Source organism: Rhodnius prolixus, unplaced genomic scaffold (genome assembly GCF_049639745.1).
Source record: "Rhodnius prolixus isolate KJV_2025 unplaced genomic scaffold, Rpr scaffold_8, whole genome shotgun sequence".
In the NCBI taxonomy this organism is placed as follows: Eukaryota; Metazoa; Arthropoda; class Insecta; order Hemiptera; family Reduviidae; genus Rhodnius; species Rhodnius prolixus.
In genome coordinates this window covers 37,827,084-37,846,604 of record NW_027411593.1, presented here as the reverse complement: position 1 = coordinate 37,846,604, position 19,521 = coordinate 37,827,084, and the positions used below count along the sequence as shown (strand labels likewise).

At 31.1% G+C, this 19,521-nt stretch overlaps 2 protein-coding genes and 1 pseudogene across 16 annotated transcripts in view; 2 read left to right on the top strand and 1 right to left on the bottom strand.

Moving 5' to 3' along the window:
- LOC141451406 (ELAV-like protein 1) overlaps positions 1 to 19,521 on the bottom strand; it is a 26,071-nt gene extending 6,550 nt beyond the window's left edge. For 11 of the 13 annotated variants that reach the window (XM_074122728.1, XM_074122735.1, XM_074122732.1 and 8 more), the window contains exons 1-3: positions 17,168 to 19,521; positions 5,805 to 5,948; positions 4,981 to 5,221 (exon numbers count right to left, since the gene is read on the bottom strand). In XM_074122728.1, the coding sequence (XP_073978829.1) occupies positions 18,131 to 19,276 (1,146 nt within the window). In that variant the 5' untranslated portion in view covers positions 19,277 to 19,521 and the 3' untranslated portion in view covers positions 4,981 to 5,221; positions 5,805 to 5,948; positions 17,168 to 18,130. Of the gene's footprint in view, positions 1 to 4,980; positions 5,222 to 5,804; positions 5,949 to 8,538; positions 8,558 to 17,167 lie in introns of those variants that run through there. The other 2 variants (XM_074122729.1, XR_012456751.1) reach the window with 2 other exon arrangements.
- On the top strand, positions 8 to 4,655 carry LOC141451408 (ELAV-like protein 3 pseudogene; annotated as a pseudogene).
- Vti1a (Vesicle transport through interaction with t-SNAREs 1a) lies at positions 6,006 to 12,425 on the top strand. 3 transcript variants are annotated; one of them, XR_012456756.1, is made up of 6 exons: positions 6,020 to 6,390; positions 6,467 to 6,525; positions 6,614 to 6,755; positions 6,835 to 7,043; positions 8,393 to 8,578; positions 9,653 to 9,790. XR_012456756.1 is itself a non-coding variant. In XM_074122742.1 (5 exons), the coding sequence occupies exons 1-5, from the start codon at positions 6,297 to 6,299 to the stop codon at positions 9,809 to 9,811; spliced, it is 648 nt and encodes a 215-aa protein (XP_073978843.1). In that variant the 5' UTR covers positions 6,006 to 6,296; the 3' UTR covers positions 9,812 to 12,425. The 3 variants fall into 3 exon arrangements, 2 of the variants coding, with proteins under 2 accessions (XP_073978843.1, XP_073978842.1); XM_074122742.1 differs by lacking the exon at positions 8,393 to 8,578 and having other exon boundaries at positions 6,006 to 6,390; positions 6,850 to 7,043; positions 9,653 to 12,425; XM_074122741.1 differs by lacking the exon at positions 8,393 to 8,578 and having other exon boundaries at positions 6,055 to 6,390; positions 9,653 to 12,425.

Sequence of the window (19,521 nt, the reverse complement as noted above, 5' to 3'; positions counted from 1 at the left end):
GTTTGTATATTTCTATTTTTCTATGTTGTCCATACGTCTTCCTTTTCTTTCTTATGTAACAGAGCCACTTATGTTTGTATGAGCGCATTTGTCTGAACAGACTAGTTTGTAAATACGGCTGTTGTCGTAGGGTATTTAATAACTATGTAAACATTGAACAGAACAAATATTTGAAGATGAAAGTGACCAGCATAAGGGACTGTGACATCTAATAAATTCTAAACAACATTAATGAAAAATTGAATGCAGTAAAATTAATAAATGGTGTAATTTTTATTAAATTTCTGTACTCATAAGCTTTTTCGAATGTTTCTAACTGGCTGAAATTACAAGCTGAAGTACGAGTGAAATGTTGGTACTTGCTGATTTGCGTAATTTGGCGTTTAATCAACGTTTATGCTTAACTTTTTAAACTAATTTAAACAACTTTTTAATTTCCAATTCTTTTTAATGAAACAGGGTTTTATAAAATCATTGTTAGTTTTAAAAAATTATTATGTTGATTGTACAATACGAAACTTTTTTCCCCCTTGCAAACCCTGTAAACAGTTCATATGTTCTGTTTTGATCTAAACAGAAAGTAACATAACCCCAATGTTTGTTTCTGAGATGTAGAGTTTTGGATGTTTGATCATATATGTGTGTTTTAAAATAAAATTTCCATGATTATTTAGCTAAAGTGGTGTAGTTTTAGTGGCAGTTCTCTTTTCGATAACCTACTACTGGAACTTAAATGTAAGCTTTTTATCTCGCAACTCATTCTTTAACTTGATAACAGTGCTTATCCTATGCCCAGGGGACTTAGCAGTAAGATAACATTTTTGTTTCAGTTATTTACAACTGCCGTGTTCTTCGAAAGGAATATATTTAAGATTCCACTAATTTAACAAAACTCTTAAAGAAATGACAAAAAATAATTTAATGGAAGTAACGCCAAGCGGCGAGAACACTAAAACTAATCTGATAATTAATTACCTTCCTCAGGACATGACACAGGGTGGATTCATAAGATTGTGCCAATCTGTTGGAGAAATTGATAGTTTTAAGTTGGTAAAAGATAAAGATACAGGCATCAATCTTGGTTATGGTTTTGTTAACTACTGTAAACCAGAAGATGCAGCGACCGCACTAAAAACTCTCAATGGGATGCAGATTTCAAATAAAACCATAAAAGTTTCGTATGCCCGTCCCGAAGCTCCGAAAAGTATTAACTTATTTGTATCTGGTCTACCTTCCTCAACTAATCTAAGCGATGTAGAAAAATTGTTCCATAATTATGGGCGTATTATCGCTATCCGATTATTATTAGATGAAAAAATGGGTGAAGCCGAAAATAGTGGTAAAGTTAATGTAATAGCGTTCGTTAGGCTTGAAGAGAAATCTGATGCAGAACGAGCCATCAAAGAATTAGATGGGTCAGTACCTCCAGGAGGTAAGGATCCACTTTCAGTTACTTATCCAAATGAGAATGCTAAAAAGTTGAATGCTTCAATTGCAGAATACATGCAAGGAAAAACACCTTCTAAAAGCACAATTTTTACACCTTATTTGCCCAGTCATCTACAAGGCACCGGGGGCAAGACTAGTGTTGTAATAAACAAAGGAGTTAATCGATTCACTCCAATGGGTAATAATGCAACTTCTAAAACTTTTCCAGTCGGGCAGGGCCATGTAGTTTATGTGTTTGGCTTGGATGAGGATGCAGGAGATGCAGATCTATGGGAACTGTTTGGGCCATTCGGACCAGTTCAGTCGGCCAAAGCTGTACGAGACCCAATTTTGGACAAATGCAAAGGATTTGGTTTCGTAACAATGACTAACTACGAGGACGCAGTAGAAGCAATAAGAACTCTTGATGGTTTTCCACGTGGAGACAGACGATTGCAAGTATCTTTTAAAACAAAGAAATCTACGGTAAAGAATCTTGCAACGACTGAACCGAGTGTGGTAGCGTAGTCTATGAATTAAAAGAAAAAAAGATATAATTTTACAATATTGTAGTGTAAATATCCTCTCCTAAATGTGCATTGGTTACTTATATTAAAACGAAAACAATTACTAATATTTTATTGGTATTTGATAGTATAACCTCATATTGATAATTCCCTAGAATAAGAAGTATGAAGTAAATATATGCACTTTTATGAGGTAAATGTTGAAATGTACAAATGTTTTTAATATGACAAAAATATCGCGTTTTATAAAATTTAATAAACTTATAAGAGTGACCGTAATCCAATAGTATGTGTATTGTGCTTTTTATTTTAAATTTTATATCTTGATATTTTATTTCTGAAATGTTCCAATATCAAGAATAAATACGAAACCCGTCCATAAATTAGAAAGTTCTATTAGTGTTTCACTCTGTAACCAAAAAGGGAACTGTACCAGGGAACTAAGCAATGAAATAGTATTTCTAACAATTCATGTCATTTTTGTAGCCAATTTTCTAGATCTGATAGAATTACTCTTTTTAAAATGGCTGCAGATTGTATTTTGTTACTATCTGAAATTCCCATTAGATTCTTTGAAGCTTTTATGCCCGACAGATGGATAAAAAAAGGACCCTTCGAGTAATGAGCAATTAGCTGTTCTAAAACAGCAAATTTCTGGAGTCCGTTCGGCACCTTATGTCCAGGTAGGTAAATGTTAAAAGAAATTTTCTTTCTTTTCTGTTCTTGTTAACTAGCTGAATTTTTCCCTTTAAAAGTCGCTGAATAAGTAAGAATATAATTTTATATAAAAAGGAGCATTCCTTTCGCATATTTACTTTATTCTTTAAACTTAAATCTGTAGCAGCCATTTCCTCTTTCAAACTATTCCTCTAATGATCTTTTAGGCTTTCTTTGTTCTTTGACCTCCACTTAATTTTTTGGGATATCTCATGGGACCCCACTTCCGATAAACTAACTATCTTAAGTTTTTTTGGAAAGAACTGAACTCCAGCTTGTCTAATCCTTTCCGATTTAATTTCCATGTCATTTTCGTTTCCAGCTCTAGCTACCATATAAATTGTTTCCTTGAAATTAATCTTCAAACTTCGCAATGAAATAAGGAAGCTTTCTAATCATAAATTCCGAGTCCTCTTAACATGGGGATCTGATTATTACCTAAGAAATTGACTATCATCCATTCCCAAACATCTATTCAACTTTGCCAGGAATTCTTTAACCAGGAAAGAAGTCAGGAAAGTAAATAGAATAGGTGGTATGCAGTATCCCTAGGGACAAATCAAAGATAAATAGAAAATAAAACGTTAAACTTGTGATATTATTATTATTATTGTGCATTGTGAAAATTATTGCAATTTGTTTTTAATCTAAATACCATTTAAAATAAAAAAGTTGAAGAAGGATTTTTTGGCAATAGATAGAGAAGGTCTATCGATAGAGACTGTTGCTGCTCCACCTTTCAATATAGTATGATTCTGCTCATTGTTCATGAGGCAAACTAAAAAACTTAAAAAACTAAATTTTTAATCGTTTTAACCAAAATGGATTTTTAAAAATACTTTCTCTATCATCGCTGAAAAAAACCTAAGAATATCCTGGCAGATTTTGAAACCTTGTACAGAAATGTAATTTAATAAAAAATGTTTTATTATATGTATTTAATTAATTAAGTAAAAGATGGAATTTTTGTAGTAAATGCAAATAAATGCATATTGGAATGTTTTTCCCATGTATTTTTGTTTTTGTTTTCAAACGTTTAATTTATTATTCAATTTTTCAAAAAAGGTAGTAAGGCACAAGATGTAAAGAAATTAAGTTGTTTCCAATGACACCAAAATGGATGTGTATATATAAAATTTAAACTTACGAGGTTATCAATAGCAAAGTATAGATGTATTAGTTAGAAGTTATGTGTAGAGGAATGGCTGCAGAGCCAAACCCTAGTGTCCAAAAACATCTATTTTATACATGTACAGTGTAAGTGTAGCTAAGTTGTTGTGGCCGAACACAAACATTACTATTGATTTTTTTTTTTGTTTTCTAAGAAATAAAAAGTAACTATGCTTCAAACGAACATCAGAGATCTCCCTCTTACAAATCCAACTTGGTGACCACTACACCAACACCCATCTCACAAGATCTAGTTTATTTCAGACAATTAGGTAAATCTATGCTTTTGGTGTGGTTGGATGTCAAATTTATTTCTAAAGGTTTCTGTTTTTCGAATGTTTTACCTGGTACATACCAAATCTTACAAAGTATTAATTCGAACAACCTAATGAAATAATAATAAAATTAAGGACTCGGTAGCTGCCTCTCAAAATTTGAAGGGGTATAATAAGATATAGAATTAAAAACATCTGTGGCTTTGTGTGAAACTTTGTGTACAATAAAAGAAAATTTTATTTTTAATACAAAAAGTGTAAATGATATTTCCTCCAAGACATGCATCAATGATATTTAAATTATGTATTTTCATATTAGCTGGGTGTTTAATTACAAGCCCCACTAATGAATGACATTTAATTATTTCAGAATATATCTTCTTATTACTTTACCTTATTTAAATAAATGTTGGTTGGCATATTTCCCATTTAATAAATATAAAATTACTTCTACGTCTTTTCTCTTTCAATTATTTATTTATTTATTTGTATTAATCATCTGTTTTCTTAATATGAGTTAAACAGAAAATTTCATAGGCGGGCAAAGTTTTGTTTGTAATCGTTTTCAATACCATAATATTCTTTTTGTATAAAAAAAAAATCTGTATTTTTTTAAAATAACAAGTGCTTTACAAAAATTATTTGTTATGCTTAATGAATGACCCATTAATAAATTGACCAAGATTAAGTTATTCCAAAGCCAATTAATTATGAACCTGCTAAGATTTGACAAAAAATATGTCCCTAGTCTCAGATATTAATAAAATGATATTACAATTTAATAGCTCTGTAAGCATATGAAGAAGTACCGCTGAATCAACAGATTTGGTTGTTATTCTTACAAAAATAAATCAATTATGTACCTCATTAGGATGATTGGCATAAGTCAATGCCAAGTGTGGTATCTGTCAATTTTATTGCTTCAGGTGTTTCACAGAAGATTTTAGAATGTATTCAATCGGAATGAAGTCTCGAGATGCTGTCCGAAGGGTATGTTGAAAAGCCAGCTTGTTTTCCTCGTTACTGAAGTTTATGAAATTCTTTAATGAACTAAGGAAGAGCGGGTCCAAAACTCATCATCCGGATTTCGTATTTGCTTGAAGTCTGTAATGAGAAATTAATTTCATATTGCACATCTTTTCCAAAATGGATCAACTATCAGAATCGCTTAGCAAAATTGGACATTTGCCTTATGAGGCTATTTCTTTTATTTGGTTGACAGTAAGAAAACCGAAGCACTTCGGTTTGGTACTTTACTTCAGATAAATAACAAACTAAGGGTTCCATGAAAATCTGTGGGTTAAAAAATTAGTTTATCCTGTCCACAATGACCTCAAAATCCCTTTTATTAAAGATCTTCCTAAAACTAGTTGTCTCAAAATTCAATCCTTCAAAGCAGTTCATCCTAACCATCTAATCGAAAAACTGTTAACATTGTTAATCTGTTAAATTAGAAATAAGTTAATACATAGTATATCAAGTAACTTAATATCTTTTAAATTTTGACATTTAACGACATGAATGTACTTGAAAGATTATTCACTTTCTGTTACCGTACTCTCCCACATTTATTTAATTAGACTAACAACAGGTATAGTTCACAGATTCACTCAGATACAAAATTTTTAATATACATAATAAATCATGCCGTCATTACGAAGAAGTATTCAAAAAACTTAAAACTTACCAAGATTAACTTGTAGTTTTTTTTTTTTTTCAAATTATTTGCTAATTAGTATAGTTTTAAGTTTCATTTATACGTTCATGGTTGATCTTCAGTGTGTAACATTAACCTTAAGAATTAAAGTGAGTCTTCCATTTTTTTCTTGTCCTGCAAAAAGAAACAACAAAAATTTGAAATGAAGAAATTTTACATCAACTTCATATTTCCCTCTAAGTGAAGAATACTAGTTATTTCTAGAAGAGCGCAGTACTGCTGAGTTTACAGAGTACTCTAACGTTGAACTTTATAAACCTAAGGGGAAAAAAGATAGTATACTGTATTATGATGTATTGTGTAACCTCCGTTAGTGCTTTTTTAATACAAGGGTATAAGTTTGAAGTGATAAAAATACTTCTGTAGTATGTAGGCTTATGATTATTCAAAAGGATTCCTTGTGATTCAAAAGAGAGTAAGGATCTTTATCAATAGTACGTTTCTTGCCAAATATAAGAAGGTATGGCATCTCTACTGGAACATTATGAACAGCAGTATGCTGTTTCTACGGCAGATTTCACTGCTAAGTTGGCTAAATTATCCAAAGCAGACCGAGGTAAGTACTCAGCTTTTACTGTGTAATAAATCTATTCATTATTCTGGTTGAAACATTTTGTTTTTTTTAACAATAGCCGACAGAAAGTTTCTACTGCAAGAACTTGATAAGCAAATAGAAGAACTTAAGGAATTGGTAATGAATTGTTTAGAAATTTGTGAATTCACTGGAGACGGCCATAGTCTCTAGATTATTAAAGACTAAGGTTTTACTCTAATTTCAGCTTGAACAAATGGATCTAGAAGTAAGAGATGTAGAAGCAACAGTGAGGCCAAAGTTGAAAACTAGAATAGACAGTTATCGTGCCGAACTTACTAGACTAGAACACGAATTTAAAATAAAAAATTCAACTAATTCCAATGATGGTAAATATTTCAAGCCAAAATTTATCAAAATGTTTTAAAGTAAGGTTTGTAATTCATTATTCTTATTTCTTAAATTAAGGTTATATGTCACAAGGAGAACTGTTTGGCGAGTTGAGTTTACGTGAAGAACAAAAACAAAGATTGTTAGATTCATCTGAAAGAATTGAACGAACTAACAATAAATTAGTAGAATCATATTCCATACTATTGGAGACTGAAGATGTTGGAAATAACATTCTGCGAGATTTGCATTCACAAAAGGAAACTATACAGAATTCTAGAGCTCGAGTAAGTATTAAATATTATATACATGGGGGGTTTGTGTGACCCGTACCTTCCCAAAACTTGTTCCATTAACACATTTAACCGAAGTACTTAAGCGTACTGAACAGTGTGCTGGATTTTTAAAAATATATCAAAAGTTGATCCAAGAAGTATGTTCTTGACGTTACCTGCTTACATTTAAAATATAATAATGGCGAGTCTTACTAAGTAAACACCAGAATGTCGGAAGAAGCTCTTTCACTTTTGTTCCATAAAGGCTGTTAACCAAATACACCCAGATCCCGACTTGCGTCGATTGTTTTTTTTTTTTTGCCTTTTGCGCTTGCAAATTAGCCATCGCTTCAAAGTTGGGTCGTTCATTACTTTTCATGGATATAAAGTTAGTTATTTCACGTAGCTTATGTTTGTAAAAAGGGGATTTCCCAGTTAGTGTCACCCAGAGCTAAATTTGGTCAATTTTTTGTGTGAAAGAAGTTAGTATTGAAAACCAGCTTTAAATGTTATTATCTACAGTGAACGATCAGCTTAATGCGCAAGTGATGAAGAGCATAAACACACCATGAAACAATTACTGGAAAAATTATTACATTATGATGGCTATCGAAAATGTTAACTTATCATTGATAGAAGTAAAAAAAAAAGTATATGAACGGAGTTAGGAGTGAAATATGGCCAGAATGCATTCCTTGAGGATAAAGAAGACGTTAATGCTGTACCAATTGTATGTAAAAAACTTTTTGAATCAGCTAGAGAAGCAAACTTTGAAGGTATGGAGGAGGATGATATTAATGAGCTATTGGTATCACAAGATGAAGAGCTTATTAATGAAGGGTTTGATTGCTTTGAAGCCGAACCTGCTGCACCCAAAATGATAAGAGAAGTAAAAAGCTAACGACGAGACATATTTCAGAAGCGATGCAACTCATTTCACAGGCAATGGAGACATTTTCAGTTAATGATCCCGACGAAAATCTTAGTTTAAAAGGGACAAGTTCCGTAGCTGATGCTATACATTGTTACAAAGAACTTCATTCAGAAAAACAAGCGGTAAAAAGCCAGCAATCATTGGATGATTTTTTAACAAAATCAAGACGAAAACCCAATTAGTCATCACAAGTGGTAGAATGTACAAGTTTGAAATAATGAAATATCAAATGCAAAAATTATAATTTTTGTTGAATTATTTTTTGTTTTATCTAATGTATTCTTTTCATGAATAAAACATTTTTGTTGCAATAATAACATGTGTTGTTATTACTAATAATAATTTGAATTTTGCCTGCATTAATTAACAAATTAACCTGTAGAAATGTATGGGAAAAGCTGGTTTCGATTTGCGTCTTCCTTTTCAGGTCCCAATTAACGACGCAAATCGGGGTCTGGGTGTACTTCAGCGTAGTGAACAGTGGTGCTGGATTTTCAAAATAATATTTCAATGAGAGTAGAGGAATAATTAATTCTAAAAAACTACATATGTATTAAGAAAGAAGTCAGTTACCTGCTCAGGTGCAGCTTGTTCAAGAATCCTTAACAAACCAGTTTAGTCACTCTAAGTATATAGTTTTAAATGCAACTTCCCAAATATTAATTTGTAGCTTCTTTCAATAATTAAAAAGAAATTAATGTATTTACAAAAATAGAAATAAAATGTTAGAAAATTAAAGTATTGAAGTAAAACAAATTAGTGAAGTAGGAGATCCTGCTCTCTTATAATTTAGCAATAAGTTTAATAATTTGTGACAGATAAATCCATACTAATTCAACTTAGAAGATTTGGCTAACAAATGTATTTTAATTCCATTTAAAAAAAATATCATTATAAGCTTATTGATTGCGAAATAAGGAAAAAGAGATACAGAAAACAAGTTAGAGATTTCAACTAAAACAGTGGTTCTCAAATTTATAAACTGTACCACGATTAAGAGGCTTCTAGGATGTAGTAGTATGAGAGTTATTGATTTTTTTTATTATATTATCCTGTTGGAGTTCAGTGCAAGTTTGTCTTGTCGTTGATTGTGTAGGGAATGTCTTGAATTTATGAAAATCTCCATACCTAAATCTGCCAAGCCAGTAAATTACCAGCTCACACAGAACAAAACACTACCGAATTGCGGGAATCCATGCGTGTACAGGGCAACCTATTAAGTCTTCAACTGCTCTTTTTACCAAGATGATATTCCAATATATATGTTGAATTTTAATAAAAAAGTTTAGGATCATCCGGAACCTATTATAGTCACTGTTCTCGACGTTCCAGCATTAAAACATCACGGGGTATATTATGTAGATCCTAATGGATCTATTGTGCCTGTCACTATTGCTAGGTAAGGCTAAACATTCTACAGCACACAAAATGATGAAGTCACTACCATGGTAGCCTTGATAACAATGCAACCCTTTCTCTCCAAATTTAAAAGATGACATCTCAAATTTAGAATAAGAGAGATACTAGGAAGAGTTAAACTTCCCTATTTGACAGCAGAAAGTCAATTGATTAACAACTTGTTCCAAAAAAACCACTTGGTTCAAAGCAATGCAATTTAAATAATGTCCATAATATATATATACATATATAAAATTAATAAGTAATAATTATATTTATAACATTACAGTTGCGAGAAGTGGATACAGATTTGAGTAGAAGTTCCCGTATTCTTGGCGCAATGATGGCTCGAAGTCGTCAGCATAAAGTGGTCATAGCTGCTGTTGGTGTTATACTAGTCATTGTTATCGCATTCAGCATTTACTATTCAATCATTAGAACGAGGTAGTTTGTTGCGATAATTAAGAAATTTAATTAGCTTTTTAAATTAAAAAGAAGTGTTAAGAGGTTATTTCACCAGTTTTAATTGTATTTTTTTTTTTTTTTTTTTTGCGCATCAACGGCTGAGGTCATTAGCGCCCGGAGCTTTTTCCAGTGCACTGCCGGCCTCCGGACAGTGTTCTCTCGTTACAGACAACACTGTCCATCACCGGACAGTGAGCTGTAAGAAGCTCCTAGGAAGAGAAAATCTAAGGGTCAGCTGCTGGATTCGAACCCGGGACCTCCGCGTGGGAGTCCAGTATGCTAACCTCATAGCTAATCCCTTCCCTAAGTTTTAATTGTAAATAATAAATTTCTAAAAATTTTATTTTGTTCTTTATATTATTCAATTAATTCTATTTATAATTCGTTCGTGTGTAAATGTTGCTGTATTAATTGATAAGTTTTATGATTTAGAAGTTAATTGATTGCTACATTTTCGTTATTTTTTTTTTAAACGTGGCACTCGTTAATATGTTGAAAAAAAAAATGCGTAAAGATTTTATCGAATAAAATGGGTGAGTGTATCCGCAGTGCCTGGTTATGTAGTCAACACCGAGAGTATTCCTCAAAATAATCTCATTTCAAACATTTAGGACATGAGAGAAGTTTCTTGAAATTTAGAAGGGGAGGAAGAAGAATAGTCTGGTTTATAGCAGTTTTAGCTACCTCTCCTACATTTGAGAATATTCATTATTCAGTAAAAATAATTCAAATCAATTAGGAATCTTCTACTAACGGAGCGCTGGTTTTTATTTGAGAAATGTAGATTTTTGTATTAAAAAATAAGATCAGTTTGTGATCTGAAGCTTATAGTGTGGTGTTCATTTGTTTGCTTATGAAATCCCGGCTTAGCTTAGTATTGATGTCTCCGCCTTGTTGCGCGCAGCCCTGATTCTGAAGTCGGTGACTAAAATTCCGTGTTTCTTCCGAAACCTATAATACATCTTGAGTCTATTCTCGTTGAAATTCTGAAGGAGCTAACATAAGCAGAATAAATGAATTAATCGGAATTTATAAATTAGATAAAGCCGAACACTCAAATTAAATTGATTATAGAACACCTTGCATATGCATATTTTTCAATATTCTCATATAAAGAGGTTTTAGCGTTTATTTTGGGGTAAAATAGTGCAGCAGTTACCGAAGAACCAAAGCAAGTTGTTCTCTTTGATCCTAAATTCGAGTCCCTCTTTAGAGTAAAGTTATTTAAGGAGTTCGCACAATGGACTTTAATTTCCACTTACAAAGGTTAAAAGATAAAGAAAAAAAACATCCAATATTATGGTCGCATAAACCTACGTTGTGAAGCAGTATTGCGGATCTAACCCCAAAATTATATTCGTATTCATCATTGGCGTACAATACATTTGGTAAATTGAGTATTACAAATTATTGTAACATTTGTTACCATTATTGAAAAAAATATTAATTAAGTAGGTGGTATAAATCAATGTAAGACTAGGAGAATTTTAAAGGATAGATTTACAACGGGTATCACATTAACGAAAGAAAGAATAGTGTCTGAAATTAACATTATTCTTTCTTCCCTTTGATTCATGAACCAGTGACCAAAAACGATGAACAATATCTTCGACAACGGGTATTATATCATTTATTTTTTAATTATTTATTAATAATTTTAATCATTGGCGTTTTTATTTATTTATTATAATTTTTTTAATTTAAAGCATATTGTGTTTTTATAATGACGCTAAAATGTGTCACTGTTAACTGTTTCAGTTAAAAGTATATGTGATTAAAAAAATATGTGGTGAAATTTTTCATTTATTAATTCTTTACAATTGTACCCCATAATGTTATTTTATAACTGAAAAAAAATTGATGTGTATAAAATTGTTGCAAATTTAAAAAGATAAATGATGCGAAAATTTAAATTGTTAATGAAAATAACTGCTGAGTTAAATATTATATATAGAAAATGAACTAAAATTTAAGAAGATATGTATCTTCCGATTTCTTATGGGAGAGGAAGTTTAGAACAGATTGAAACTACTTAAAATAATTATATTAGGATTTTGTAGAAAGTCATAAAAATATGTATGTAATTACCAAAATGATACGTTTGAAAAGTGCACGAACTGGGGAGTGACCTTTTGCTGAATTCTAGAATAGGGTTTTGGATTTCAGTTAAGCTTTATTAATGGTATACCCAGTATGATTTTTACTGGAAACAGTTTGCGATTTCTTCAAGTCTGGCAGGCTAATGCTACTTTCCTTCTTCAGAGATTAGTTCATTTGATTTTGGTTGGTGAGTAGATTTTTTTTTTTCAATTCTGATTTACAATTTCTGACTCATACCACTTTGTCTTCTGGTCTTAGATCTTTTTTTTTTTTTTTTTTTTAAATTTTTTTAGAGTCATTCTCTTGAAAACTCTGATGGACCAATCTCTGTAAAGATGTTTGTTAATAAAAACCAGGCAGAATGAAAGAAAATAAATTTTGGGAGATACATTTATTGTTTTGGTAAGCACAATGCTTATCCAACTATTCCACCGATTTGCAAGGAAAAGTAGTAATAGGTATTTTTAGTTTAGTAATTGTTTAATGTAAACTTTAGGCACCCGGGCTTTCATTCAAATGTGGACTAAGAACTCTTTGGTAGATATTTCTATTGAAACATCATTGGTATGTGAGAACGCCATCGAGAATTCTTAAAATTTGGAACCGAATCAGGGATCAGCAAGCTTTCAAATTTTAATTCTGCGATTTGGAGCATAAGAGAACCAATATGGGCCATGCTTAAAAGCAAAATGGACTAATTATTGCCTAAGTGCACTTTCTTTCCCACGTTGGTTCCCCACTTTAACTTAAGATATAAAACTAAACTTTTATTTCATTCAAGATTGTCCAACGATTTATGTTGTAACTGTTTTAGAACTTATAAAGAAATAACTCCATTAAATTATTGAAAAATATAATAATTTTATAGTGATCTAAAGCTCGAACAAGGATTTTTATTATTTAAAAATGAATACATATTGTACTTTAAGAAAAATTAATATTAATTTACATTTTAGATTTGATTAAGAAAATTTCGAAATATTACATGATTGCACTAAAATTAAAGACAAGTACAGAAAAATATTTTAAGAAAATTTGTTTTATAAATTGAATATCTATATTACATTTTTAATGAACTAGTGTAAACAAAATTAATAGTGCAATAATAAAGGAACATTCCTAATGTGACACTGTACCCATGAAATGTATATTATAAGCATAATAAAGAATATTTAGAAAATGTCGGCAGTTTTGAAAAGTAAGAAAACATAATCTTATTAGAAGAATTATAATATTTTCATCAATAAAGAGGCCTTTATTAAAAAAAAAGTAAAGAAGTGGATTACTTAATAAATTTTGAAACGGAATGTTGCATTTTAATGTTCGATTTTTTTTATTTTTTTATTCTATGAAATTTGTGCTCCAATTATAATTTAAAAAGACCATCCCATAATTTTTAAAATACTTTATTTGATTATTATAAATTAAAGTTATTTCTATTTTAAAATATTAATGTCACATTTATGATTAATAAAGGATATTTTCAATGCATTCATTCTAAATTTGTATCTGTGTGAATATTTACTGCTTTTTAAATGTAAAATAACCATTAAATCTGTGATATATTTAAGACATTTATGTATTTTACTAAATAAATATTTCCACAAGAATATTGTTAAATATTTTCAGCTTTTATAAGAAATAATGAAACTACAAAAAATTTGATTATATTTAATTATTATATAGTTGTAATATAATTTTATTGAGTGGATTTGATTGCATTAAAGAATATCTATCTGGGAAACGATTATTTTTATGCCTTGGCAGTACAAGAGCAAGTAAGAAACTGTTAAAGCAGGGAGTTATAAATAGTTGAATTAGATAAAAGTCACGGCTACGCATATTATTTCCTAGACTAATGTGAATCAAGAATACAAACAGCTATTGGTTAAAGAGCTGAAGAGCTAAATCTAATACTTGAAACCCGCTTCTATAAGAAATCTACCGACTATTTTGCATCTAGGAATACCTAAGAATGGGCTAGACTTCTGATAACGGTTTAGCCCAACATAGCAAAACAATTGTTTTATAAAGTTTAATACATTACCTCGAATTAGAATGAGGGATACCAAATTAAGAGAGGAAATTGCTGGTCAACTCCTAATATTATGATACAGACATCTAGCTGAGCAACAGTAAAAAATTATCACAAAGTTGTATTCCTAAATACCTTCCACTTTCTCAAAATCTAATTAGCAATTGGTGAATGGAACTCAATCTCCAGTAGATCCTGTATAATTTAAATGTTAGTGCAAATAATGTTTCAAAATTCAAGAAACAAAATGTTCAATTGCCTTCACATTCGTTCAAAACTTTTTTTTGAAGATGGCTCAATTCCTCTTATTAAACAAATTCTTGAATATTCGCAGCTTACTGGCCGTAATTAATGATGTTGAATGCAAATATCTTTCTCAAGATTCGTCCATTATTGACTTTATAGAAGTTCTCTACGACTTAGTTTACTAGGAGAAAGTTCATAGTGTACAGGTTTTTAAATTTGGGGAGATATGGACAATATTAAGAAACAATTCAACAGTTGACAGATTCGCAATCACAATTAAGGATCATCTGCGGGAGCTATTGCACTTCTTTTGAATGGATAATTTGTAAATCGAAATTTGTTTTAAGACTGCTCCAAATCCTATTAATATAGATTTTTGAAAGTGTTCTCACCAGTTTGTTTTCTTTCAAATTGAAAAGCAGAGTTTTATTAACTTTAAAATTTGTTAATCTAAACATGGCATGTTTTTTTTAAGGATGCAGTCTTTAAAACAGCAGGCTTACAAATAAAAATTAAAAATGCTATTGTAATCGGTCGGTAACAAATCAATTAATTTTTTTCACATGCATTTTCCTGTATTTCATTATAATTTTTCACTTTTTTCAAGTTAGAAAGCGTTTGCATATTAAGAAACCAATTGCAGTTTCCTAACAAATTTTGCCCACGAAAGATAAATGATACTACAACTAATGGTGCAAATGGAATAAGCTACTGAAAACTACCTTATAAAACATCAATTTAACAATCTAAATTAAAAGTGCTCTTCACTTTATTCTTCGAACTTCACGATGGAATTAAAATTCCTTGCAACTAAATTTTAAGTGAAATGCTTGTAAGTATACCTTAACTACTACAAAAAATTACATTCGAAGATTAAGCAGAAGCGAGAGATTTTTACAACTCCCGATGTAACTTCTGGACCTCAGAGGAATCAGATTGCAATAATACAGCAGATAATAATAAAATTATAAATATTTCCTAGTAAATAAAATATCAATCAGAAACAGTCATAAAAAATAAAAATAAAATAATTGCCAGACATGTACTCATAAAAGTTACAATAGCAAATAATGTTTAAAATGGTTCAACGAAGAGGGTAGACCGTAGAATCACAATGAAATGAGAAAGAAGTTATAAAAGCAAAAATAAAGCTGAAGGCCGACTAAATATTAATAGCATTCAATCACAAAAAGATAAGTTTACAGCAACTAAGTTCATTTTTGGTGACTGATTCATTGATTTAAATGGAAGAAAGATTATTGCCAATTTCAGTCATTATTTTTTGCCAAGCTTTCAACCTAGGGACTAGGAAATCCTCCATTATTATGCAACCATTAAGCTAAAACAACAACTTGCAATGAAAACCGTCTCATATCTTCTAAATTAGGAAACGCTGAGGGAAGTGAATTAAGTAACATCAAGCGACATTACAATCATGTTCATTTCGCATGTAAAACTATTTGTGTAACTAGCAAGAAGATTTCAAAAATAGTAAGCTAAGTCCATAAAGGAACGTCCAGTTACGTCTGATCATAGCTTATATTGATATAATGGATATATTGCACTGCTTATATTGACTAAAAAACATTACGGGTGACAAATAGGAAAGATTACTTGAGATAATAATAACTGGCTTCGCGTTTAACTAAATTTAAGAATACATGCTCTTAATCTTCGTCAACAAACAATGAAAGGAAAATAAATACTTAAAATTCAAGTAATAAAAATAGGTGATGCGAAAAAATAACAAATTGTGTTCGTGCCAATTCAAACGAGAGTTAAATCTTCAACCAATGTTAATAAAAAACTAAAGACATTACTCGATTCAGTGAATGGCAAGTTCCAATCAAAGCTCCTATGGAAGTGAAGTTCTCCAAGGAGATGTACTACTGGTGCAAGGAACTGAAGAGGATTGTACTTGTTTAGCATGAAACACGGTTATTCCTTGGTACATCTAGCAATAAGTACTGTGATTATCGGGTTGAAATTTTCAATAACTTGAAATTTTATTTGATAGTTAATTAAAGAAATTAATTGTAATGAACGTTAGCAGTGGCCTCCATCCACACCTAATTTGGTAATTAGATGTAAAGGCTGCCTGAAAAAATAACTAGGCTTTGCTAGTACACAAATTTTAACTTACTATATACATATCCAACTCAAGGACACATATTTTTATAATTATATGTTTAAATTATCGTAGGATTTTTAATATTAACATGTGTAAAATGTATATTTAGTAACGTCTCACAGCTATTTATTTATAATTGAAACCATACAAACTTGTGACAGGCAGAAGATTGTTTTACCAAGATTAGTTGCCTAATGACAAAGGAAATTTGTATAAATACGATTTAAAGAAAACTGGCAAGTACTACTATTTTTTGGAAGAGTTTTCGGACAATAAGGGTAAGCCTATTAAATACAATACGATGTATCGATGCCTTTTCTTGCTAAGATGCATTTTTTTTTTCAATAATCCAGAAGCTCAGTGAGAAGCTTCTACATCAAGATGCTTCACCGTGGACTTAGAAGTTGGAAAGCAATTTTCTGGATTTGTAAAAGAAAAGAAATTAGAAGCTTGGACTTGTCAAGTTTTATGCAAAACCTGTAGATGTAAGAGATATCTTTCGAGACTTGCAAAAGCAGTTCACTGGTTGCTACAAGCGGATAATAATTTTCAAGGAGACGAGACAAACAAAATGATGAGCACATCGAACCTCCATTATGATAATAAATTTTATTACTTGCTCTCATCTAAAGGGTACTAAGTGTAATTATAATCTTTAATTACCAGTAATAAATAGATCGCTGCAGCCTATGCAATAAATTTAAAAGTGGGAACGAATTGACTTTAACTCTTTGTCTTAAGGCGTAAGAACCTAGACACTCACTGAAACCCTTGCACACAATTTGCAATTCTTAATTTTTAGGAATATAAATTCTGACTGGACTCACCTGGCAAACTTAGTTAGTTAGCTTGCTCTTATCTAGATTAAGGACGCTACTAGCACAAGTAAGTTGATAACTTCAAGCCATAAACTTGTTTTTAGTTACCTATCCTACAATGAGTGTCGACCATCAATCCAAATGCATCCCCTAAGTTAATAAACAACTTATATAATATCATTTCGCTTTGAATTTTGTTGCTTAAAAATGAATGCAACTAAATTAGATTCTCTGCTTAATCCGCCATATTTTCTGCAAACAGAACATAAATGGTAAATTGTGAACTTTTAACTTTATTTACTAATTAGAAATCCAAATACGAGTATGTATGTAGTACTACCCAAGGGTGACCAAACTCACCTTAACATATTTAAAGGATATTCGCAGAACCTTCGCCTGGTCAAAAAGAAAGCAAGCTGGCTGGGCTGCAATAGCCATCTCTTTCAAAGTCACGAAGTGGAATGTTGTCTCTAAAGACTAGCTTCGAAAGAATCAAAATTTTACAGCTCTATCTTCAGGCTTCAAAAAGCCTGCTGAATCAAAGCGGAAAGAAATCATTCATAAAAGATTCAAATAACTATTAATTTACTCTGTTAATAACCTTTTATAAGAAACTACACTCTATACTTGGAAAATTTCAATTCAAGTAGGAATATTTAAAAAAATACTGCAAAACAAAAAAGAATTATTTTAGATGTGCGGTGCAACAAACTTTATATAAATATAATATATAATGGTAATTATGAAGAATCTTTTTTTTTTTAGAAATTGTATAATTCTAACGTTCTTATATTTACATCTATTAAAACTTAACAATAATTATAGCAATTTTTATAGAATGGAAATAATAGAAATAAAATATAATTTAAGCCTTCTTTTTTTCTTTAATAAGACAAAAGTAAAGTTTTAAAAAAGTTTAACTCATACCGCTTTACTGCGCAAAACGTTTAAACTCAATTTACATTTAAACAACTACGCATTCTTCTTAGTCTTGAAAGAAACTTGTAGACGTCTGCTTCCATGCTGATATCCATTCAACACTTGAATCGCTTTCTGAGCATCTTCATAGTTATACATGGTGACAAATCCAAATCCTTTACATTTATCTGTAACTGGATCTTTGACAACTTTGGCCGATTGTATATTTCCAAAGCGAGCAAACAAATCCCACAATATAGCATCTGATGCACATTCATCCAATCCAAATATGTAAACTACATGCCCTTGATTTGTGCTAGAAAGATTTCCCATAGGAGTTCCTACAGGGAATAGGAAATTTCCAATCGGCGGGGCAGTGAAACCATTTCCTATTGGTGTAGGATGTATAAAACTATTCCCAATTGGCGCAGGAGGTGTATATCCATTCCCAACTTGAGCCGTAGGAGTATATCCAACGTTTCCCATGGGAGAGTAACGGTTAACACCTTTGTTTATTGGAATTCCTTCTTTACCACCAGCTCCTCCAATGGATTTTGCTTTTAATTTAGGCGTAGTTACAACCTTTTTTGTTTTTCCTTTAATGAATTCTGCAAAGGAGGCGTTAAGACGTTTAGCATTTTCAGTGGGAAACATAACAGTTAATGGTTCAGTTGACCCTTCGAGCACTGTCCCATTCAGCTCAGCAATGGCTCGTTCTGCGTCCGCTTTCTCTTCAAACCTTACAAACCCTAAGGCGTTCACCTTCTGTGCGCTACCTCCTACAGTCTTATTATCATCTAATAGCAGTCGAGTGGTAATGACACGTCCATGTTCACTAAATAAGGATTTCAGTTCATGTAAATGCATTGTAGGTGGTAACCCAGACACAAATAGGTTAACACTTTTTGGGGCATCTGGTCTAGCATACGCTACTCTAATGGTTTTATTCGAAACATGTATTCCGTTTAATGTTTTTACAGCAATTTCAGCATCTTCTTTTCGGCAATAGTTAATAAATCCATACCCAAGATTCTCTCCTGTATCTTTGTCTTTTACTAATCTGAAACTGTCTATTTTGCCTACTGGCTGAAATATTTTCACAAATGCACCCAAAGTAATATCTGGTGGAAGGTAATTGACAATCAAATTAGTTTTGCTAATTTCGTCGGAATGATCTACTTCCATCTCTGTATTTGTCATTTTTATAGTTTTAATTATAAATTTGAGCTAAATTACCTCTACAAGTTGGATCCTCCAAAAGCTTAAGGAATGGATTTAAGACTTAAACAACTTATGTTATGAAATAAATGAAATCCTTTTTCTAATTAGCAACAGTACGAACTAAACAATAATGTTTTGTTAAAATTTAATTCATTTTTTTTATTCAACTTTGGATTAACACTAAAATGTAAACATACATATAACCACCACGAAAGAAGGTTAAA